We start from the raw sequence: 25368 nt of genomic DNA on the forward strand, positions 1-25368 counted from the left end.
TAATACATAAATAAATAAAAAACGATGAAGTTTATCATTAACTGTTTGTAACCTTTTGATTTTATTAAATTAGTGAGTTTTTTAATGTTGTCAGATTCCTTAGAATCGATCTAAATTTGTTAAAACTTAATCTGAATGAGATTTAATTAAAGATATGAATATGGTATAAATGTATTTAGCTGTAGAAAAAGCCAGATCCACTTAGCTAAATTCTGTGGTATTGGTTTACTTAATAATCAGGAGCAAAAGCTCAATCCTTCACACAATACATGCATAATAAGAAGCAAGTTTGACACCCAGTGGTTGAACTAGGTATTGCTTTCATGGATCAAAACACATTTTCACTTGGCTCCTCTGACATCTTGAGTCCATGCAAGCACAGGCTACCAGATTGACTTAAGCGTGCCAGACAATTCTGCTTAAAGGCTGATTTGAACAGTTTTCTAGCTAAAAGCAAAAGCACGTGATAGAAGAAATATTTCTCATAATCAAGAGTTTTTGTGCAAACCAACACCTGAAATTTCTATTGTAGAAACAGCTTCTATTTCTCACAGGTGAACAAGAGGATAAACTGATCACCTCAGGAACACCTCATGTGCTTTATTCAGTGCTGATAATGCAAGTTTGAATGCCATTTCACGTGACATTTATTGCCATGCTACTGAAAGCAGCAGCAGATAATTTACCTCAGATCTTGAAAAAAAAAAAACATTTGAAATTGAACTTTCAAACTGTGACTCAGTGCAAGCCCACACATATAAGTGATTCAGCATGTACATTTAAAAATGTTAAAGAGATTTATTATGCATTAATAAGATTATAAACCTTACCATATATTTGGAGTGCAGTAAGTGCACTATTCTGTGCTTCTGAATGTTTGTAATTAAATTTCTGTTTTGTTTCGTTTGGTGCAAACAGCTAAATTGCTTATCACTGCATATCTCATCACGTAGCGTGTTGTTAGGACACAGGGTTACAACGTAACCTGCTCACCTAATGTGTACTTTCGTAATATTTATGTTATTCGCTAATTAAAGACCACCTCAGCCTTCCTGACTGAATAAATGAAATACTGTTTCCCAGCAAGGCAACCCGAGGTGCTGAAATATAACTGGCTAAACTGGCATTGAGCAGGTTAAATGACCAAAATAAAGACAGCAATAAGCATTCACTAAGCATGTTTCTTAAGTATCTGCAAACATATTATTGGTATTTTTATGCTTTAGAAGAGTCAAAAACTTATACAGCACCTTTAATACACATTGAATTTATTGTTCTTATTTTTTATGCTTAAGTAATATTAATCAAAGTTTATTAGTCCAAATATGTTATGCAAATGAATGGAAATTTTATATGCAATCAGAATACGTAGATCTTATTTGTTAGGCCTAAACGCTAGTTTTTCAAGTGTATGTTTAGTGTTTGACATTTTGGTTAAGTTCTTACCATCATGAGAAAATGGTTAAGCAGGATTTTAAGTTTAAGTTAAGACATGCACCACATTTACATTTAGTAGATGCTTTTTTATTTTTGGTTTTACAGGTGGTTTGTCAAGCCCACTCACCTGTGTGAAGCAAACATCATAAATGCAGTTATTTTGTAAGAAAATGTCTGGTGCAAAGGAGTAAAGTGTGAGAGAGATGAAAGTGTTTTCTACAGGGGGTTTGTCAAACCCACTCACATGTGTGAGTCACACTCAGTTTGGGCACTACCCATGCTTAAAAAAATCTATAACTTTGAATCTAATAAAAATAAAGGAGCTTTCTCTTGTAGTGCCATGCTTATGACGTAGTGCCTGTTGTTAATGTCCCAGAGGGAAATCCTCCTGCCGACATAGGACAACAGTTGATCAAACTGGGCTCGGCTCAGTCGGAAGCACCACTGAAAGCTTTCATCATCCAGGTTAAGTTTCTGGAGGAGTTTATGAAGTTTATCTAGTGGACTCAGACACAGCTCAAAACAAATCGACGCTGATTTTCAGCCTTCATAAAGCACAAACACAGAGATTCTCCCAATTAAATCCATGTTAGCCATTTAGCAACGAAGCTACAGTCACCGGGCAGACAGAAGCCCTGCCACAGAACTTCACATTGTGAAGTGAATTTGACACACAAATGAAGCGGATTTGACGAGTGAATGAAGGAGTTAACTCAAAATGTTCACGCATCTATTTACGCGCAAATACTGCGATTTTTCAGAAAATGCTGCATCTGGTGTGAACACAGCATTATATTGATGAAAGTGTTTCTACAAGTGGTTTGTCAAGTCCACTTACCTGTGTGAGGTGCACTCAGTTTGGGAACTACACATGCTTAACAAACATCTATGACCTTTAATCTAATAAAAAATTATAAAAAAGGTTTTGTGGGACGTCCTAAAACATTTAAAAGAGTGTGAGACAGATGAAAGTGTTTTCTACAGGTGGTTTGTCAAGCCCACTCACCTGTGTGAGGAATACTGAACTTGGGCACTATAAATGCACAAAAAAAAAAAAATCTATAACCTGTAAACTAATGAAACAACAAGACTGTATGGCATCATGTCCCACAACATTTAATATAATCTTTTTGTCTCTTTTGTACAAAATGGAAACAATGTTGCATTACAACCCAAAAATGTTCCAGAAAAGGCTAAGGCTTGCACACAATCCAAAATGGAGGAGGATAGACTGGCTGTTAACATTCTTAATACTGTAATAGATGAAACTCTGTGCATGAATTGAGCAACTCGACACGTAATCACATGGCGAAATAAAATATGGTTGAAATCCCGTGTCAACGTGCATGGCATGGATATGCAGTACGTCACATAGGGATTTGGGAATTCAATGACGCCCAACCCTAAAGACAAATCATAAGTATTCTATTACCATAATCCACATAGTTCAGCTTCCAGTGTGCTGGAGGATCCACATCAAAACACTTCTTTTGTAACTATACTGTAAAAGTAAAATTGGAAATTTCAGTTAATGTCAAATTCATGAACACAGCAGGTTCAATTTGTTGGCAAAGAAAAACCCTGAGTGATGCTACACTGGACGCCATTTGGGAGGTCATATCATCTGGGGAGTGTCCAAGAACCTGCTATGTTGCAAAAATGGTAATAATTGCATATGAATGTTCAATACGCAAGTGGCGTCTTTGCTTGACCTCACTCACACACCAGCTCTAGGCAAACATTTTGAATATAGAAACTTCTTCCGAAAGAAAATCATTCCATTACACGTTTTGTCGGCTAAATTTCAGAGTGTGATATCACACGTCTTATGAACAAAAAGACTGAGGTCATCTCTGTAAAAAGTAAACAGTAGAGAAAACATGCATTTTCTAAACAGCGCTTGGTTTCCTATTGCATTAGTGTTGCGAGTCCACGAGGAAATTAGGCTTGCATCCACACCGTCTAATTGGCTGACAGCAGCCGAGTTGTGCCATGGCTGTCTGTTCTCGAATCTTACTGCTGTTTGCACTCTGCAGGAGGAGGGTCTTTCTGGAAGAACAGACAAAGAGCAGATAGTGAAAAGACACAATGAATGTTATTTTATGCACTGGGGAATCATCAGTAATGATAGTCTGGTTCATAATACATGCTTGTTTGGGGAAGGTAAAGTGTGTCATTTCTTAAATCAAATGTTACTACAAAAAAGAGAAAGTAGTCAGAAAGTCTACTTCCAAATCAATCTATTAAAAGGAAAATTTCACCCCCAAAAATTTACTTACCTAATAATTTACTTACTCACAAGCCATCCTTTATGTATATATTTTTCTTTCAGATGAACATAGTTGGCATAATTGAAAACTTTACTTAGCTCTTCCAAGCTGTATAATTGTGTTGGATAGTGGCTTTTATTTTGAAGCTTTCAAAAGCATAAATCTGTCATAAAACGAACCCGAACTTTATTTAAAAAAAATAAGAAATATGTTTATAATAAAATACATTAATCTGCTTTATAAGACATGCGCTAAGCCCTGGCGGTGTATGTTACACTGTTGAAGGTTTCAAAATAAAAGTCACTATGCAACACCATAATATTGCAGGGAAGAGCCAAAGTTACATATAAAACTACCCCGACTGTGTTTATCTGACAGAAAAATAAGTCAAATACTGCAGGAATGGCTTGAGGGTGAGTAAATTATGGGGAAATATAAAATTTTTTAAAGGCCCCATGAAATTAAAATAAGCTTTTTTATTGTTAGTATCAGTATTGTTAGTTTTTAAGATATCCACAACCAGTTGTGATATAAAACTGATACACATGTAAAGCTTCTAGTTTGCCACTTTAGCCTTAATGGATCAATAGCTAATGAATTAATTTTATGCACAAAACTGAATGATCGCACAAAAGACGTGCTAATAAAGCAGCGTTTCCATCCAACAAGTAAAAACGAACAAAATCATCACTTCCTGATTAACTGGCGCCAAATATCAACGGTAAAAACAGAATTTGCTGTAGTAAAAGAAGCTGCGTGAATCTTTTCTTCATTTTATAAACGATTTGAATCTCAAAAGGCAATCCTGACACGCAGTGAACGCGCGATGGCGCTTGAAGCCGTGAGACGTGGATCACAGACGCTCTTGATTCTGGAGGTCATTAATAATATAATAACACTAATACTTAAACGGTAAAGCGTTTTAGAATGACCAAAACAACATTTCAGATGTTTTACAATGTGCTCAGCCTGCTGGAATAAGTTTCGAATAAGTTTCTTCCTCAGTTATACGCATACATTTTTTATGTGCATTTTCAAAATTTATGCGCATCTTGGCGTTTCCATCAACAGTTTTTGTTATGCGCATATACAAAATGCACATAAAAATAGGTGGATTGGAAACGTAGCTAATGATTTTACTCACGTCACCTCATACTTCAATTTCTCATCAAATCATATCAAATCAAATGATCGCTAGTATCTGACATGCCCTGCCCCCTTCAAGACGCTTTGCTTTTGCTTTTCATTTGATGCTGTTGAGCTTAACCACTCTCACTGGCAGAGCAGTCATAAAAACAAAATGCTATTGGCTGTTTTTTTTTTTTTAAAGGGGAGTAGCTACTCCATGTCCCACCCTCTCTGTGTTTCGGTTGAGAAAACGTCAAACATTGAATAAAAAAATGCTGCACCGTAGCATACGTGTGCACTTGACGTAGAAGTATAAATCAGCCTTTACACTGCAGACACAAGGACACAGATCCGATTCATATCAGATACTCGACGAGAAGTTTGGGCTCGGGAGAGCCCACATGTCCTGCGGGGACGTTTGCAGCTGGATACGTGATGGACGGGTGGGAGAAGTGGCGCGTCCTGTGCCTGGCTGCTCTGTCTCTGGAGGATATTGAAGACATTTACCTATTCGGAACTTTGATAACAGGGTTTCTGCTGATGGGCTTATGCGGGGCCCTGGCGTATCGACGAATGATGAAAGCGGTCAGTGCTGCTCAAAACCCCACCAGGCTGGCCGGCTTGATTGAAGCGCTGATGGGCAGGCTTGCTAATAATCAGACTGCAATATTAGATCGCAAACTGGAAAACATCGGGGTGAAGTTAGCAGCTTTGCAACAAAATTTGGCCAGATCTGGAGACATGTGATGGACATTAAATATCTGTGAAATTGGCAGGTATTGACCTAAAGTTGAAGTATCTTTCCACTCTTTCGGCTTCCCTGTGTTTTCTTTTCTCCTGCCAGACGGCCTCGGCTGGAGGAAAACAACTTCTCCCGGATAGCAAGATAAGGAGACGCTCTGAAATTCCTGCTCCCCGTCAAGGACACCTGTTGGACTATACAGGCTTACGCACACACACACACAGATACATAGCACGACACTTCCTGGCCCCAAATCCAACGCCTTCGTATGCTTTCACCCACTGGAGGGGGTGAGCAGGTCTGCGACCAGCGCCTCCATGGCTGCAGGACCTGATGGCTGCCCGCCCTTACCGGACTATTTCCACACCCCCTGTTCCCATCCCCTGTGGCAATGTTATGTCTTGTCGGTGTGTTTTTGTGCTAGATTGCTGGGGCTTTTTCTTATCCCTGATCTCACGGTGCTCTAACTTAAGAGCAAGGTGAGAGGGACTTTTTTTTTGCCTCTTTTTCCTGACTATTTTATTTCCTGTTCCACCTCCCGTGACCTGTCTTCCCTGGAGTTGTGATGTCTGTGCACGGTCGGGGGGTTCCACTTACCTGCATTTCGTTGCCTTGTACTTGTACATGTGTGATGACAATAAATTGAATCTAATCTAAAAAAAAAATACATGTCCACGGATACATATAAACAAGCCTGAATCTGATTTGAGTAAATCAGAATCCAAGTGATTTTTTCCTGCTTTACACGTACACAGCCCAGATCCGATCTGTGCCACATGTACAGTTGAAGTCAGAATTATTATCCCTTTTTGAGTTGTTTTTCTTTTTTAAATATTTCCCAAATGATGTTTAACAGAGCAAGGAAATTTTCACAGTATGTCTGATAATATTTGTTCTTTTGGAGAAAGTCTTATTTGTTTTATTTCTGCTACAATGAAAGCAGTTTTTAATTTTTTTAAAATCCATTTTAAGGTGAAAATTATTAGCCCCTTTTAGCTAATTTTTTTTTTTCGACTGTCTACAGAACAAACTATCATTATACAATAACTTGCCTAATTACTGTAACCTGCCTAGTTAACCTAATTATCCTAGTTAAGCCGTTAAATGTCACTTTAAGCTGTATAGAAGTGTCTTGAAAAATATCTATTATATATCTAATATTATTTACTGTCATTGTGGAAAAGATTAAATAAATCAGTTATTAGAAATGAGTTTTTAAAACTATTATGTTAAAAATATGTTGAAAAAAATCTTCTCTACGTCAAACAGAAATTGGGGAAAAAAAATAAACAGGGGTGCTAATAATTCTGACTTCAAGTGTAGATAAAAAAATTGGATTGGAGTCACTTGAACCATGCACTGTAAATGCAGCCTAAGTGAACCGTTCCTTTTAAGTCCATAACCATTTTTTTCTAAATGATAACAACAAATAAAAACACACTTTTCCTTTAGGGTTAATTTAATGAAAGTGAAGTTTAGCTTTAAAATGTCCAAAAGATACTTCACAAATGTCAGTTTCACATTTGTATTTGGTAAATTCCAAATCTAATGGTTGCGTCTTGCTGGTACCTTTTTAAAATGGTTGCAAATTACTTTTATACAGTCATAGTCCATGTGTCCAGAATACTTACTTTTTATTACCATTTCAATTTGTGAATATAAAAAAAAACACTAATAAATAGTAAATCGCTGAACTAAGTTTTTAAATCTGTTTGAAACATTTAGCGCAAACCACCATCTCATGTGAAATTGACAAGTATGTGTACCAAGAGATTGCAAACACGCTGCAAGATAAGACTTGCAAATAGAAAAAAAACAAACAAATAAACTGAGAAAACATTATCAATTTGACAACACGAGCATGCAAACTCCCAATACATGTAAATAAAGCAGTGTTCAAAGTGAATAAGCCACCAATTGTATATTTTATAGTCAGCAGTATTTTTATAGATCTGAAAGCTGAGTTTTTTTTTTTTTTTTGCTGTTTATCTGCAATAACAATCGCTGACGCCAAACAGGAAGCAACCAAGTTTGCCACGTTTTAGATTTGCAAACCTTTGTAACCTGCGTAATTTGTAGAACGTTCCTGTATTTGAATGTGTTGTGAGAATTTCCTTAAGTTTGTTAGTGATGTTCTCTTTGCATGTTTTCTTAACTTGCAGCATGTTTGAGCTCTCTCAGCCACTGTACATAAGTAGAGGTTTTTGCACACTGAAGACCGAAATTTTCGTATTCAAATCCAAAAAATTCATCACGCACACAAACCTTGCCCACCGAATTCCATGAATGTTAATTATTCCAATCCCAAATATTCGCAAAACAATTCAAAATGAAGTCTTTATGTCTTCTCCCTACTTAAAAGAAAACTAAAGAAGAAATATTGGGTCAATTCCACCCTTAAACCACTTCCTTATCAAAGAGCTGCGGGATTACTGTGCCAGATTTAAAGTTTACTTCAGGATGTCCAAGGCTCAGTCTAACATTGCAAGGTGATACTGGACCCACATATTAAAAGACGACCTCCAATTTATATGAACTAAATGATCCTAAACAAAGACTAGAAGTTTATCTAAGCTATGAAGACACAGACAAAAAGACAAGCAAAGCAAACGCACAAACCAAACAGCGTCAACAAACTAGCATACAAAAAGCAACAGAATATTTGTATTATATTAATTACTAAGATGTCATTTTAGATTTTGCATTTCACTTGTACAGAGGCCCTGAATGGTCAAAAAAAGTAAATAAAATATCAAAATCAATTCTTTTTTTTTTTAAAGACAAACGAAAGCTTTGGAGGTGAAATATGATTGACAACGCGAGGTCGAATTTATTTCTTAACATGCAAAAATTCTAGACAAAAATTTCGGATTCAGTGTGCAAGAATACCCTTGAAAGTAGGAGAAAAAGACTATTATGGTAAAACCGAAGACAAGATAGAAGGGAAGTAGCAGCAAATTCTTTCGGTGTTTCTTACCTAGAAATGCATGAAGTGAGTAACGAATTATGCCTGTAAAAGTGAAAGTGAAGGGACAACATACAGGTTTACACATCAGGCATGCAACTGCTCGTGAAGCACCATACAGGTTAATGCTAATCAGCAGGAAAAATCTATTTACATGCAACCAAGCAATCAACTTATAATCTAATTGATGGCTTAAAGCAGACCTAATATGTGCCATTTTTACAAGATGTAAAATAAGTCTCTGATGTCCCTAGAGTGCGTTCGTGTTAGGTTTCAGCTTAAAATAACCCACAAATAATGTTTTATAACTCTTTGAAAAAGCCCCATTTAGACTTTGATCCTAATTGTGCTGTTTTGGTGACTGTCTCTTTAAATTTAAATGAGCTTGTGCTCTTTTTAAAAGGGGGTGGAGCTACAAATGCCTGTATGTCAGCATATGGGCAGATTCAAAAACAAGACTAACATCCTATGCTAATGAGGGAGAGATAGTCACTAAATGGGTGGGGCTTCTTCCCTCTGATGACAGGTACAGAGAAAGAATGTCAAAGTGTTTTTGCAGACAAAAAAATAAATATAATTTCATTTTGTTGCTAATTATTGTTTAATCTTATTTTAAAACAACTAACAGAGTTGACAAAGACAGCGTTGACATTTTCCACCATTTTGCGCTTTACCTAAAGATGCTAACTTCAAACCTGAGACCAAATGGCACATCTAATACAACATCTTATGCATTTTCATAATTGTTTTTAAAAAGCGTAACAAAATTTTTCAATTGTTTGTAAAAGAAATTTACTGAAATTACACAACAGTTGACAACTAATCTATTATGCTGTAAGTGTATCCTAAACATTTTGTACAAATGAATGAGAGCAAAATAAAAGTGCCTCAACATTTTCCAAAGCTCCTGCTAGTAGTAGCAACTTGGAGTAAGTCGCATGCTTTTCCTATCAGTGCTTTAAAAACTGTTATGCCTTTTTGTAACCGATGTAACAGAATTGACTAGAACATAGGGACAGACAGTATTTTTTGTTACCTAAATTACAAATAATACTGAAAATAGTATAATAATAATAATAATAATAATAATAATAATAATAATAATAATAATAATAATAATAATAGAATATCATGCAAATGTTTTTTAAGTAAAGATTCAGCAGGCAGAGACAGTCAAGGAAAGTGGAACTCTTTACATAAATAATTTTAAAACAAAATGTTTTTTTTCTATATATATATATATATATATATATATATACACAGTACCTGACAAAAGTCTCGTTGCCGATGCAAGTTTTAGAAACAACAAATAATAACTTGACTTCAAGTTGATCATTTGGTATCAGAAGTGGCTTATATGAAAGGCAAAGGCCTCAAGATTATGCTTATTTTACCAAAATAAAATATGATAATGCCTTGATTTTTAGTTATTCAATTAGTAAGATCTGTAAGATCTGACTTCGCTTGGACAAAAGTCTTGTCGCTTAACAGAAATAGAAGTGGAAAAAAAAATTAATATTGTGTATGACTCCCATGAGCTTGGATGACTGCATCCATACATCTCAGCAATGACTCAAAGAACTTACTAATAAAGTCATCTGGAATGGCAAAGAAAGCGTTCTAGCAGGACTCCCAGAGTTCATCAAGATTCCTTGGATTCATCTTCAATGCCTCCTTTATCTTACCCCCAACATGTTCAATAATGTTCATGTTTGGTGACTGGGCTGGGCAGTCCTGGAGCACCTTGACCTTCTTTGCTTTCAGGAACTTTGATGTGGAGGCTGAAGTATGAGAAGAAGCGCTATCCTGCTGAAGAATTTGCCCTCTCCTGTGGTTTGTAATGTAATGGGCAGCACAAATGTCTTGAAAAATCAGGCTGTTGATGTTACCAACTACTCTGCAGATCTCTCGCACACCTCCATACTGAATGTAACCCCAAACCATGATTTTCCTTCACCAAACCTGACTGATTTCTTGAGAATCTTGGATCCATGCGGCCTCCAATAGGTCTTCTGCAGTATTTGTGATGATTGGGATGCAGTTCAGCAAATGATTAATTGGAAAAATCCACCTTCTGCCACTTTTCCAGATGATCAACTAGATTTCAAGTTATTATTTGTTGCTCTTACAACTAGGATCGATGACAAGACTTTTGTTAGGTAGTGTAATAGAAGGTTTATCTTGAAACAAAATGTACCCGCAATTCTAGAATCACATATAATTATGCTTCATGATGCAGTTTATAGCATGATGAAGACTGGAAGTATTTGAACTTCTTAAACGAAACAAATTATTGCTTAAATCACTTGAGATTTTGATTATAAACAGAACATACTGTTATTTACATGCTGCTTTTCATAGAAAAAATATCTCTGCGTGAGTGCACAATGCTCAAACTAGTCCATAGCTTTACATTTCATGACAGCTGAGAGTGCTTTTACATGAAAACAGAATTCTCACCGTGGGGTCAAAATCTCCCTCCTCCTCTTCTTCACCTTCCTCATCCAGGTCCTGAAGGACACACAACATTTCACATTAAAGTGCATATTTTTGAATAATGAAACAAGGGAGTTTATGGAAAAGATTCCCACCTCCTCTTCTCCTTCTTCAAGATCTTCCTCTTCAAACTACAAAACAACACAGAGTTAGGCAAATATCATTGTATTGGGTTTATTTTTAGATATTATTTTACAATATTTTCTATATGACTTTTCCCTCAAAATATAATTAGCAAACACTGCCATTAATTTTTTTTTTTTTGTGGATTATAATTAAAAAAATATATAGAAATCTACAGAATAACATTTGAATAAATAATAATAATAATAATAAAGCAAATAGTTTCCTAGAATTAAACTCTTAATGCTAAATTAAAACTTAATAAAATATAATTATTTTAGTGCTGGGCAAAAATGAATCAAAAATCAAAATAAAAGTTTGTTTTGACAATGTAAATTTGTGTACTGTTTATATTTATTATGTATATATAAATACACACATGCATGCATATATTTGAGGAAATGTTCATTTAATTTTAGATCTAATATATATGATACAAATTATATATAAATATACACATTTTAATATCTATGTAACAAAATAATTTTGTACAGTTTTACTTTAGTAATACGAATTCAAATATTGGGTTCTTTTTTTAACTAGCGCAAAGTCTAAAACGCATGGCACAAAACCATTAAGGGTATGTTTAAATCCACTTTTGCTATTTTAAGGATGGTTTGCGCCCTGGTGCATGGTCTAACAGGGCTGTGCTTATTCTCTTAATATGTTATGAGTGTGTTTTGAGCATAACCTGCATTAAACCAATCAGAGTCTCATCTCCCATTCCTATTCAGGGTTTCTGCAGGTTTCACCAAGTTAAATTTAAGACTTGAAGATATTTTAAAGACCATTATGAAAGAAATTTTAGACTCATATAGGGCTAAAGACTAAGGAATTTTTTCAAATGGCCCAGATGGAAAAGATTTTTATTTGCACTATCAAAAAAAAAGAAGAAGTTATAATTGAATAAATTTAACAATAATAACAAAAATAATATTTTAGATTTGTTAGCAAAATATTTTAAATACTGAGTAAAAATAAGCAAGCTCTACTTGTATCCATATACTTTTTTCCAACATAAACTTTTTTTTTTTAAATAAAAAAAAAATGAACAACTGTTTTAAAAGTTTTAAAAACTATATTAAACTAAATCTATGCACAACAATTTGTCCAGGTCGGAGTACTAAAAAGTTAAAAGTTTTATTGAGATGATTGTTGGTGATTGTTCATCTATTGCTATCCAATCTGGCCAAACAAAGGAAAATTAGGACCGGTTTAAAAAAATATTTACCTACAACACAATATTTCAGTAAATTTAAGACTTTGAGGCCAAAATTTATGATTTTGGGATTTAAGACATTTTAAGACATTAAGACCCTGCTATAAAGAGTCAGTTGTGTTGCGCCATGGCGCATTTGCTATTTACATGATGGACTTTGTAAGAGGAAAAAGTGTAGGCTTTACTAGCGAGAAAACCATTAAACAGACCATCTGCGATCGAATAAAGAACGAGTCTCCTCTATTTGGCCTCTTTACTTTCTCTTTACTTCTTTACTTTCGTGGATAAGGACACCGTGTTGTATGCATTCCACTGAAGACATCTATTAGCCTACATATTTAATTTTGTTTGTTAAGCACAAAGACTTGTTACAAAACTATTTATAAATTCAGTTCTAATTTTCAGCAAATTAATAATAAACAACAATAACCAAGTGTGGTAAAAAAACGGAGTTATATCCATTAACACGTTAATTAAAATAAATATGCATATAATAAATAATATTGCTAATAATAATACCATTTTAATAAAAATGCAAACTGTCATGAATAAAAGTGAAAAAAGCCCCCGCACATCAAGGCATGGAGGTAGTGTTTTTTTATATCTATGTAATGGTAGTGTTCTATGGTAGTGTTTTATATCCATGTAATTTTTGTAACATTTTAATCCTTTATTTTTTTCATATGTAAATTACTTGTGTATTGCTATACATCCTGTGTGTATTAAGCGTTTGAACCTGCATAGGCGCATAACTAATGTGCTCTGCACTGGACTTTAGAGCAGCTTTTACTTGGTCAAGGGTGCAGTCTATTTTAGTTTCTCAGAATAGCAAACAATGAGCCTTAACACACCTCTTTTATAGACCGGCACACCCATGAGTCCACAAAGTAGCGCAAATGGATTTGCCATTTAAACAACGTGGCACAAAATGTGAAAATTAGGGTTGAGCTGGTCTGAAAATAACAACAAATCGCGACAAACACGTCTTGTGCCTAACTGCGCCGAGTGTATGATAGGGCAAATTATGTCAAAAACTTTTATTTTGGATGCGATTAATCTTTGCCCAGCACTTTTATGACCATTTAAGCTAACAGAGAAAATTCATACATCAATATAAACATTTTTAATATAGTTAGATTTTTTTACATACACTTTCGTCATCCTCTAAGGCCTCTCCTGTGAAATAAAGCACTGCTCTGGGAATAACCCTCTCTCGGAAGAAGTGTCCGATCTCGAAATCTGTGGCTAGAGTGAAATCCAAGTCTTCATCCTGTATTTAAGAGAAAGAGTGAGTAAATTACACAACTAAACACTTACTGGCGAAGGGTCAACATTATTAGCCTCCTTAAGCTAATTTTTTTTTCAACTGCCTACAGAACAAACGACTTGCCTAATTAACCTAGTTAAGCCTTTAAATTGCACTTTAAGCTGAATACTACTATATTGAAAAATATCATGTACTGTCATCATGGCAAAGATAAAAGAAATCAGTTATTAGAAATCGTTATTATGTTTATTATTATGTTTAGAAATGTGTTAAAATCTTTCTATTAAACAGCAATAAGGAAAAAATATACAGGAGGCTAATAATTCTAACCTCAGCTATATATGAAATCGTCTCACAGTATAACGTCCTTGACTGCATAAATGTTACCATGTGCTAACTGACAAATCAGTGTGGAATGACTAAACTTTGCTTTTGTCATTTTTAAATCAAACACTTTACTACTAACCGTTACTGACGCATGAAGCCTTTAAATGTTTTTTTTGTCAATGACGTGAATAGAGGAGGGTTGTGCTACAGCACATGTTTGTGTATGCAGCTAAAAGACGTGTAGTGTATTCTGTGACGCTTCAGATGTTTACAAACACAACAAACACAGCAAGACCAGAAGGAAGTGCAACTCACCATTCCATCAGGCGAGGCTATAAAAAAAAAAGAAGAAAAGCAGTATGAATACTGGCACAGAGCAAATTTATTTAGCATAAGCCTGAATCTCACAAAAATAGGTCACATTTGATCACAATAAAGCTAATTATTATGATATAATCATGACAGTGACTGTACAAAAAAATGCAGGGTTCCACACAATTTATTCATGTTGTCCCAACACAAATCAATTAGTTTAACTATTAACAATTAAGTGGATTGAACAAAAACAATTAAGTTGACCCCCCTTCAAATAAAAAAAATACAAAAAAAAAAAATCTCAAGAATTGTGTTGAATTACCTCTTTTTAAACAAGTAATGATACTTTTTTTTGAGTGCAATGCATAATTACTCCTCAGTGCATTTTATTCATTTTTTAGGGGTTTTCACCTTTATCGGTAAAGGGCAGTGGAGATTTTACAGACAAGAAAGTGTGGGGAACAGATATCGGGGAAAGATCAACAAAGGATTAAACTCTGGTCACCGTGAACACCTCTGTTCTTCGTGTCGACACACTAACCACTATTTGGCGCTGACCTCCTTAGTGCATTTTGGTTAATTAATCAAGTTTAAATTAAGAAAATTTATTAAATATAAATTACAGTGAGTACATCTTATTTTGAAAATGAATATTTTGATCCATTTCTCAGTGAATAAAAAAAGTAATACATTTCGGTGCATTTGAAAATATCAGACTTACTGATCATATACATGAAGAGTTCAGATGCAAAACCCTCTAAATTCATCAGACCTCTGTTTTTGTAAATGAGCATTTTCTATCAGGGTCCTATAATTAGGTCAGAAGTTTCATTTTATAGATAATGAAAAGGTTATTAACTGGTAAATAAAATAACTTTTTTTTTTTCATAAAATCACTTTAGACAATTCTTTGGTTTTTAACAAGGTAGGTTTCCTTTTGCGTCAAAACCAGCTAAATCCACTTGTGCTTTTTTTGCAAAAACCTCTAAATCCACCTGTTTAGACAAGACAGTGTAATTAGGAGAAAATCACTAAAGATGCAATAAGAAATTTTACCAAACATAAAACACGTTACACAAACCACTTAAAATTAAAAATGCATAAATCTGTCAAGTAAGTGGCGGTTCATTTTGCTGTGGTAAACCCTGATAAATCAGGGACAAAGCAAAAGGAAAATGAATGAATGAAATCTGTCAAGTAAGTGCATTATGCAATAACATTAAAATGGACATTAATTAAATCTTAACAATCTGTTGTCGTTTCTGATATTTGGGATTTGGATTTAAAAATGTAAACATTGCAAAGCTTGTTAGATTCAAATAATGTAGTGTAAAACATTGTGAAACATTAATATCTGCATATGCATTGTCCATTAATATAAGAAGCTTATCAGACGTACAGGTGGTATGAATAATATAAATAATGTATAGTTTTATACATTATATTCTTTTTAAACAATAGCTTACATTAGCAAAAAAACACAAGGTAGGCTTACTAGGCAAAAAGGAGATGTCTGTCAGACACTTTTAGAAGCTGTCATTCATTCATTCATTCTGACCATACTTAAGGTCTTGGTCTTTTTTGTCTTGTTTATCCTCACAGCATCCATGCGGGATAAAAAATGCATCTTTGTCTTTCTAAAAACAGTGTTGCCGTTTAATGTATAGTAAATCGGACTCATTCAAAGTAGCGTTACCGCGCAAAAAAACGTTATGAATGGATGCTACACTTCTCACTGTACAGTGGGTTTTCTTTTCTTATGAGTTTTGAGGTAAGGGACATTTACGGCTTTTGCTGTCAAAGGCAAGTGGCATTTAGAGGCTTTTGCCAACAAACTGTTATTTCTGAATGCGTTGACGCTGGGTTTTAGATGATTTAAAGCAAAAATATTTGTTGAACGTGTAGTACGTGTCTAAAGCATTCGCTCCGTGTCATTAGCTCATTTTGGCGGAAGTGGCGTTTAGCGCCTTTTGCATCTGAACTCTTCATATTAAAATATTTTTGTCACCAAACATCTTTAGAAATAGAAAGACAATATATTTAAATTCAAGTGAAATAAAAAAAAAATAAATAAAATAAAAACTTTAAAAAAAAGTCACATATTATATTTTTTGTTTACTTGATGTTTTATTTTATTTTACTTTTTTAATAATAAAAAAGTTTGTGTGCACTCATTTTTAGACTGTTAACAATAAAAGAGTTAGATTAGTGCCAGATTTGGCTTCAGTACTGACTATACTAATGTATATGCACATTATACTAATGTATATGCACAACATAATAATGTAAAGCATCTTATTAAACATATTCATTTTAAAGATAGATTTGTGAGGGTTGTGCTCACATGCCGAGCACTGTATATCATAAATTATAATATTATAAAATACACATTGCTGCGACTTTTTAGAAATAAAAATATGCAACCAATTAATTCTAGAATAAAAAATGGTTTCAATAAATATATTAAACAGCGCAAGTATTTTCAATATTGATGATAATTTTCAATTTCAATATTGATGATTTAAGATTGTTTCTAAAGCACCAAATCAGTGTATAAGAAAAATCTCTAAAAGGACAATGTGACAAGACTGAAGTTTTTAACAGAAAATGAAACATTTTTAGATTAATAAAATAGTAAAACTGTAATAATTTTTATCTTGTGTACTTTTTCACAACTTCATCAAACAAATGCAGCCTTTAAAATGATTTAAATCTCTCAATCTTATATAAAACTTCACTGAAATATTCTTTGCATAACAGAAATACTACATTTTAAATTGTGGTTATGAGAATTCTTTTTTTTCATGACAATATGGCTGGCTACCATGTAACACAGCCCAAACAACAGGCCTCATTTTCTATCAATTTTAATGGGAAATATGAGAAACAATATTTTGTGACAGGTTTGTCTGACAGATATTCTGTCTGACTTTCTTGAGACTTGATTAAAGTTAGTCCTGAAGGAGACATCCCTTCAGAGTCTGTTCAGATATTCATTCCAACATAGAAAGCATTACATCATTCAGTTACAGCCTCATTGCTGCCATTTCATTCTAAATGCCACACCTATGACAGGAATGTTGTGGAAATCACCGCGGTAACCAATAAATCACACACATCCGGTGACAAGTTCAGTGACCGTAACTAGCGTCTCTTTCTCACAGTCTGCGGGCAGGTTTGGTTACATTCTTTACCTGACGCTCTGTAAGGCTTGGAGAAAAACGTGCTTAAAATGCAAAGCATTCAATGTTCAGCATTTTTGAGAGGCCGAATGAGGTGAGGGAAACACAACAATGTCATGGCAGTTGAAGATATTAATTCTTGGAATGACAGAAGGGTAAAAAAAGGCAGGACGGCAGGCAAGATGTTTATTTGACTGTGTTTGGCTATTAATAACTGAAGAAGGAACATGCAGTCACTGCGACTGTTATTAAGTGACCCAAATGAAGAAGAACCTTTATAGATACACAGAACAAAATATTTAGGGTTGTATAATGTTTTTTCTACATATTCAAGTCCACTCCAAATAGATGTATTATTTGTCTAAGTATTCTACAATGGCCGAATAAGCTCAAACAAGCTGTGAGTTAAACACACCCCATTTATTTGGGAAAATCGGCTCATTTTACAACTCCCATAGAGTTGAACAGTTTTTTTAGCCCATTCAGCTGATATCCAGGGCTGGCAGGAGAACATTTAGCTTAGCTTAGCATAGATTATTGAATATGATTAGACCATTAGTATCTTGCTCAAAAATGTTCACTAATTTTTTTAAATAATTTTCCTATTTTTGAAGCTTGACACTTAATGGATTAAAAATTGTTAAAACTCGACTGTTTAACTCTAGGGGAGTTAAGCCTTTAAGAAAACAGGGAAAATACTGCAAGTTAAAGGAAAACTCCACTTTTTTGGAAATTAGGCTTATTTTACAACTCCCACATGTATTGAGTTAAACAGCTGAGTTTTAACAATTTTTTTAACCCCTTCATCTGATATCCAGGTCTGGCGCTTTTAGCTTAGCTTAGCATAGATCATTGAATCGGATTAGACCATTAGCATCTCGCTCAAAAATGACCAGTGTTTTTGATAATATTCCTATTTTTGAAGCCTGACGCTTACTCAATTGAAAAATGGTAAAACTCGACTGTTAACCTCTAATGGCGAGTTCAAACTGCATGATTTTAGCCCTGACTTGACTCGCCGACAGGTTTTGAGAAATCGCAGACAAATGCTAAAAATCACAGGCAAATCGCTGTTAACGCGAGTTACAATCACACAGTGTGAACTATCAAAGACGCGATATGAGAGAATTGCAGATGAGTCGCCGACACCCGTCAGATATTTGGCATGTTAAATATCTGGACCTGTCAGCGATTCATGCCGTGTGAAAGAGGTTTTAAGTGAAAATAACATTGGCGATTACCTACAGCCAATGAGAGAGCAGCATCCACTAGTATGGGCATCTGCAGGTCAGCAAAAGGTTAGGGGAGAAGTTAAAATTGCTTATTTTCAGTTTATTTGGACTCAAGAAATTAAGGAAAAACTAGTGGACATTTCAGCCTGATTCTCACAAGAAAAACATAAGTGTTTTACGTTTTGTCAGTTTAGTGGCTAATTCGTACGAATTTGTATGAGTTCAGTCGTACGAAAATGTAAGATTTTAAAAAGGAGGCGTGGCACCCAACCATCTAAATTGTACGAATTAGATTGTACGAATAGATATGAATTAGCCCCTAAATCAAAAAGTAACGAATTACCAAAAGATTGTGCTGGACATTTGTCAGGAGCACCTGTGTCATTTGAGCAATATCACAACCAGATCGAAAAAGAAAAAAAAGTGAGGAGAATTTGCTAATTTCCCTTCAAAGGCCAGGTGAGCAAAATAAATACATATTCTACCCCACTAAAGGGTTCTTCCTCATTATGTAGTTAATAACAAAAGATATACTATGTGACCTTGCGTTGTTTCCAATGTCAATTCTCGCATGTGTTTGGTTGTGAGAAATGTAGTTATGGACCGAGACAATGTTGTCTGCAATTCTCCTATTGTAAAGTCATGCTGTGTGAAACCCTCTGTCGCCGACCCATCCTACAGTATAAACAAAGCAGCGATGAAACGCTAGCCCAAGATAGACATGCAGTGTGAAAACATCTGTGACATGACTACTTTGAAAATCCTGCAGTCTGAACTCGGCATAAGGGAGTTAAGCCTTTAAAAAAACATGGAAAAAGAAACTGCAAGTTAAAGGAACACTCCACTTTTGGGGGGAAAATGGGCTTTTTTTTTTACAACTCTCCTAGAGTTAAACAGTTCAGTTTTAACCATTTTTTAACCGATTCAGCTGATATGCAGGTCTGGTGGGTACACATTTAGCTTAACTTGGCATAGATCATTGAATTGGACTAGACCATTAGCATCTTGCTAAAAAATGACCAAAGTGTTTTTGATACTTTTTTTTTATTATTTAAAGCTTGATGGATTCAAAAATGGTAAGACTCAATTGTTTAACTGTAGGGGAGTTATGCCTTTAAGAAAACATATGCAAATAGAAACTGCAAGTTAAAGAAACACTCCATTTTTTTGAAAAATAGGCTTATTTAACAACTCCCCTAGTACTAAACAGTTGAGTTTTAACCGGTTTTAACCCATTCAGCTGATATCCAGGTCTGCTGGAAGCACTTTTAGCTTAACTTAGCATAGATCATTGAATTGGATTAGACCATTAGCATCTCACTCAAAAATGACCAAAGTGTTTTTGATAGTTTTCCTATTTTTGAAGCCTGGCGCTTACTGGACTAAAGAAAATTACAAAAACTCAACTGTTAACCTCTAAGGGAGTTACGCCTTTTAAGAAAACATACGCAAATAGAAACAGCAAGTTAAAGGAACACTCCACTTTTTTTTTTGGAAAATGCTCATTTTAGTCTGCTATTTTTAAACAGAGTTTTTACTTTTTTTAACCCATTTAGCTGATATTTCGGTCTGTCAGGAGCACTTTTAACTTAGCTTAAAGTTAAACGGTTGAGTTTTAACTTTTTTAACCCATTCAGCTGATATCTGGGTCTGGCGGGAGCACTTTTAGCTTAGATTAAAGTTAAACGGTTAAGTTTTAACTATTTTTTTAACCCATTCAATAGATGATCTGGCGGGAGCAGATTAGATCATTAGCATCTCTCTCAAAAATGAGCAAAGTGTTTTTGATAATTTTCCTATTTTTGAAGCTTGACACTTAATAGATTAAAAAATGTTAAAACTCGACTGTTTACCTCTAGGGGAGTTGTAAAATAAGCCTATTTACAAAACAAAATTCATAATAATCATAAAAAGAGAAAGTTCATCAATGTGACAACACACATACATTTAAATTCTCACAACACATGCTAATACAAATGTGGAAAGGTGTTTATTTTAACATCCTGATCATAGGGTTCCTTGTTGTTCACATACTTTTAGCTCCAATAATATATTGAATTAACTGACCTCTCAAATCTCCAACCAATCTGCTGCCTCTAAACAGAAAGCAGCCATGTTTACTACATTGTGGGCTCCACAAACACATTTTCAATGCTGTCTGCGCTATTTGTAGCATGTTTCTGTGTTAGCATGCGTTTTGTGATTTAACATGCACACGTGTTGTCCAACCGATGAAGATGTTTTCTCAATTTGTTAGTGTAAAATGCAGTGGTCTCTCAGCCTCCGTACATGTAGGGAGTTTCAATCTGGACTCACTCAGAGATTTTAATTGCATTTCTGAGTTTTAGGACATGCACGTCACAATAATGTCGAACTTAAATTCCCACCCAAGTGCGGGAGATTCAAAGCACAAGCCAACAGCACTTCAGAGCCACTTGGGCAGAGCTGATATCCAGCAAGGGGGAGCTTGAGTTCCAGCTCCTCCTTCCTTGCACTTCTTCTACAAGTGATGTCACTGGGGGTTGAGGTTAGGGGTGGGGTGGGTGTACGCATTAAAACAGCTTACAGGAGGAGGAGCGAGAGCTCAAACTCCCCCTCGCAGGAGCTCAAATGGCTCTGCAGCGAGCAGTGTCTCTGTCTGTGTGCTCTGAAAAGCTATAAAATCAAGTGTTTAAGCTGACAGATTCGAGTTTGTTGCTGCAGGAGTAATTGAAGCAAGATCTGTAAAGGCACAGCCCTCCCCAGGAAAAAACGGTGGGAAGATGTAGATCATTTGAGTTCAAAGAAGCACACACAAAAACAGCATATGTTTGCATTTGCACAAAAGAAAAGAAAGAAAAAAAAGATATTTAGAGCATGCTATAATAAATAAATGAGGGTATTTTGTGGTATTTTGAACTTCACAAACACATTCTTAAGAGTACCAAGTGATCTGTTTTTGATAATGAGATGCTGCTGAAAATTGAAAAATGACATCTTGTAAAATAATATATATTAAAATGTACTTTTAATTTTGACTTCAAATATATGAAGTCAAAATTATTTGCCTAATTATTCATATTTAAACAATAGTTATAATGACAAATTTCTAATAACCATTTTGTTTGTCTTTATGATGGTGCAAAATATTTTACTAGATATTTTGCAAGATACTAGTATTCAGCTTAAGTGCAATGTAAAGGGGCTTAATTAGGGTAACTAGGCAAATTACAGTAATAAGGCAAGTCATTGGAAAATTTATTTGTTCTATAGCCGGGCTAATAATATTGATCTTAAAAATGTTTAAACTGCTTTTTTGCAGCCAAACTAAAAGCCTAACTAAAAGACTTGCTCTGATTTAAATCATTTATTAAAAATATATATATATATTTTTGCCTTCAAATGTGTGTATTAATGTATACTTTACGTTTATTTACATTAAAAATCAAAATTCGAGTACAAACTACAGCATTATAAAGTCATTTGAAACTATCCTAAAGGGCGTTTTTTAAACATATTCCATGATTAAATATCTGCAAAAGCACTATATACACTCACCAGCCACTTTATTAGGTTCACCTTACTAGTACTGTGTTGGACTCTCTTTTGCCTTCAGAACTGCGTTTATCCTTCGTGGCAAAGATTCAACAATGTACTGGAAATATTCCTCAGAGATTTTGGTCCATATTGACATGACAGCATCCCACAGTTGCTGTAGATTTGTTGGCCGCACATCTATGATGCGAATCTCCCGTCCACCACATCCTAAAGGTGCTGTATTGGATTGAGTTCTGGTGACTGTGGAGGCCATTTGAGTACAGCGATCTCATTATCATTTTAAAGAAACCAGTCTGAGATGATTTGCACTTTGTGACATGGTGCGTTATCCTACTGAAGGTAGCCATCAGAAGATGAGTACACTGTGGTCATAAAGGAATGGACATGGTCAGCAACAATACTCAGGTAGGCTGTGGCGTTGACACAATGCTCAATTGGTACTAATGAGCCCAAAGTGTGCAAAGAAAATATCCTCCACACCACTACACCACCACCACCAACCTGAACTGTTGATACAAGGCAGGATGGACCCATACTTTCATGTTGTTGATGCCAATTCTGACCCTACCATTCGAATGTTGCAGTAGAAATCAAGACTCATCAGACCAGGCAACATTTCTCCAATCTTCTATTGTCCAATTTTGGTGAGCCTGTGCGAATTGTAGACTCAGTTTCCTGTTCTTAGCTCACAGGAGTGTCACCTAGTGTGGTCTTCTGCTGCTGGAACAAATCAGCCTCAAGGTTGGAAGTGTTGTGCGTTCAGAGATGCTCTTTTGCATACCTCAGCTGTAACGAGTGGTTATTTGAGTTACTGTTGACTTTCTATTAGCTCAAACCAGTCTGGCCATACTCCTCTGACCTCAACAAGGCATTTGCGCTGCAGAACTGCCACTCACTGGATATTTTCTGGTTTTTGGACCATTCTCTGTAAACCCTATAGATGGTTGTGTGTGAAAATCCAAGTAGATCAACAATTTCTAAAATACTCAGACCAGCCCGTCTGGCACCAACAACCATGCCACATTCAAAGTCACTTAAATCACTTTTCTTCCCCATTCTGATGCTCGGTTTGAACTGCAGCGGATCGTCTTGACCATGTCTACATGCCTAAATGCATTGAGTTGCTGCCATGTGATTGGCTAAATAGAAATTTACGTTAACGAGCAGTTGGACGGTAAAAAATAAAGTGGCCGGTTAGTGTATATGGGCCTGGTATATATTCATTCAAGTAATTTACCCAACAATGATCACTACATAATACCTCTTACTTTCTTAGCAGAGATAAAGATGAAGCAATTGTGATAATAAATCACATTTAAAATAAGAATAATGATAACAATAACTTACTATAAATACAACATACAGATTGTATTTGAATGTACAGAAACAAATCAATAAATAAATCCTTTTATAGACATTGCTCAGGTGGACTTTCATTTATTTATCAGATTGTACTATTTAGTGTTCAAATGTTTTTAATTAAGGATCTGAATGGAGCTCAATGAGTAATTAAGCAGTTGTCAAGCACCCTCTGGAGGAAGAACAGTTTGTATTCTAAAAGAATGATGTTCCATTTGTTTGTGTAAATTTATTTTGTGATGCCCTCTGCTGTCCAGACAACACAAAAGCAGCCAAAAAATTTGCAACACACATTATATTCCAGCAAAACTGTGTTGTATATTATACATAGAGTATAATGCAAAAACTGATTTTTGAGACCCTTTAAAAAGTCTATATTTCTGTCAAAAAATAGCTCATACACTTAGTCAGTTGTGTCAAAAACTTTGTATTCATTCTTTACCATGTCAGCCCTCAATCAATATTTGCTAATAAAAAATTTTTAAATAAAGAAATAAACTAAAATTAAACTAAAATTCGAGAAAAAACTGATAAATCATCATGAGAGTTCATAAAAAAAATAAAAACCTTTGAAAATACAATATCTTAATATCTTAATTTAAGGATTTCAGTCTTTTGTCATACCAAAAGAATCACTTTAGTCAGTCTGTGTCACATTTGCATAATTGTATATAATTAAAATGCTTATTCACTTTTTTATTAATCAATTATTAAATCACCAGGTAAATAGTTCCCTCTGTTATTCTGCCTATACGAGCCACACTCCTAAACGAATACAAATTCAATCAAAATACTGATGAAGCATAACTCACTTTTAACTGGATTGAAGAAGTTGAAGAATGAATCTTGTGGGATCTCTTTGCTAACGGTCCTAATGGTCCCTCTTCCTTTGTGTTTCTGCTTCTTCTTAACAATTTTGACTGTCACATCTTTGCCTTTTTGCCAGTCAATCTTACAGCTGAAAAACAATGGATGAGAAGCAAAATTTAGAAACACTCGCAGTCTAGATTTATGCTAAGAATCAAATAAATTTCTACCAAAACAAGTCACACAACACGTTTTGTGGATAGTCACTATAAGCAGCCAGATTTGTTGATTTAGTATAATTGAGTCTCTGTAACTCACCAAAGCTGCATATATTTTATCAAAAACAGTAATACTGTGTATTATTGCGGTGTGATGTAGGAGTGAATTTGAAGCAGCCATTTCCTCAGTGAAGTCACATGATTCTTCAAAAATTATTGGATATCAATTATTACTCGTAACTGCCATTAAATATTATTATTATTACCAATGCTGAATGAAGGTTCAAGTTACACTAAAGACTGAATTAATGACCGCTTAACGACTACTTAATTTAGTTTTGCTATCATAGAAATTAACGACAACATTTACTAATAGGTACATGCTTTAAAGGTTTGTACTTGACATCACATCTAGCTACTTCTCCATCTTACCCTTCACAGTCCACGATCTCTGGCCCCTCAAAAGAGAACGGATCGGCTGTGTCCGGCTCTGATTTCATCTTGTAAACTTTAGTGAGGACTGTGTTACTGAAGTAGCTGTTGGGCTCAAAGTGGAACTCTAACGTGAAACTCTGGAATTTGACAAACAATATTAATAACAATTATACCTGTGTCTACTGGTTTAAAAATTAAAACAGAAGCTTGTTTAGCATGTTTGACAAACCATTGGCTGTCCGGGCTCAGAAAACTTAACAGTGACGTCCTGCAAGTGCTTCAGGATTGGCTCATCATGTTCCTACAGAA

At 34.9% G+C, this 25368-nt stretch overlaps 1 protein-coding gene across 2 annotated transcripts in view; it reads right to left on the reverse strand.

Moving 5' to 3' along the window:
* Positions 1-2537: 2537 nt before the first annotated feature.
* Positions 2538-25368, reverse strand: part of nap1l4a (nucleosome assembly protein 1-like 4a) — a 36823-nt gene continuing 13992 nt past the window's right edge. Inside the window, exons 7-15 of one of the 2 annotated variants that reach the window (XM_056451499.1) lie at positions 25289-25360; positions 25057-25196; positions 24412-24557; positions 14290-14306; positions 13531-13650; positions 11134-11169; positions 11003-11053; positions 8555-8587; positions 2538-3486 (exon numbers count right to left, since the gene is read on the reverse strand). In XM_056451499.1, the coding sequence (XP_056307474.1) occupies positions 8582-8587; positions 11003-11053; positions 11134-11169; positions 13531-13650; positions 14290-14306; positions 24412-24557; positions 25057-25196; positions 25289-25360 (588 nt within the window). In that variant the 3' untranslated portion in view covers positions 2538-3486; positions 8555-8581. The remainder of the gene's footprint in view (positions 3487-8554; positions 8588-11002; positions 11054-11133; positions 11170-13530; positions 13651-14289; positions 14307-24411; positions 24558-25056; positions 25197-25288; positions 25361-25368) is intronic. The other variant, XM_056451497.1, reaches the window with a different exon arrangement.

This window comes from Danio aesculapii, chromosome 25 (genome assembly GCF_903798145.1).
Source record: "Danio aesculapii chromosome 25, fDanAes4.1, whole genome shotgun sequence".
Classification (NCBI taxonomy): Eukaryota; Metazoa; Chordata; class Actinopteri; order Cypriniformes; family Danionidae; genus Danio; species Danio aesculapii.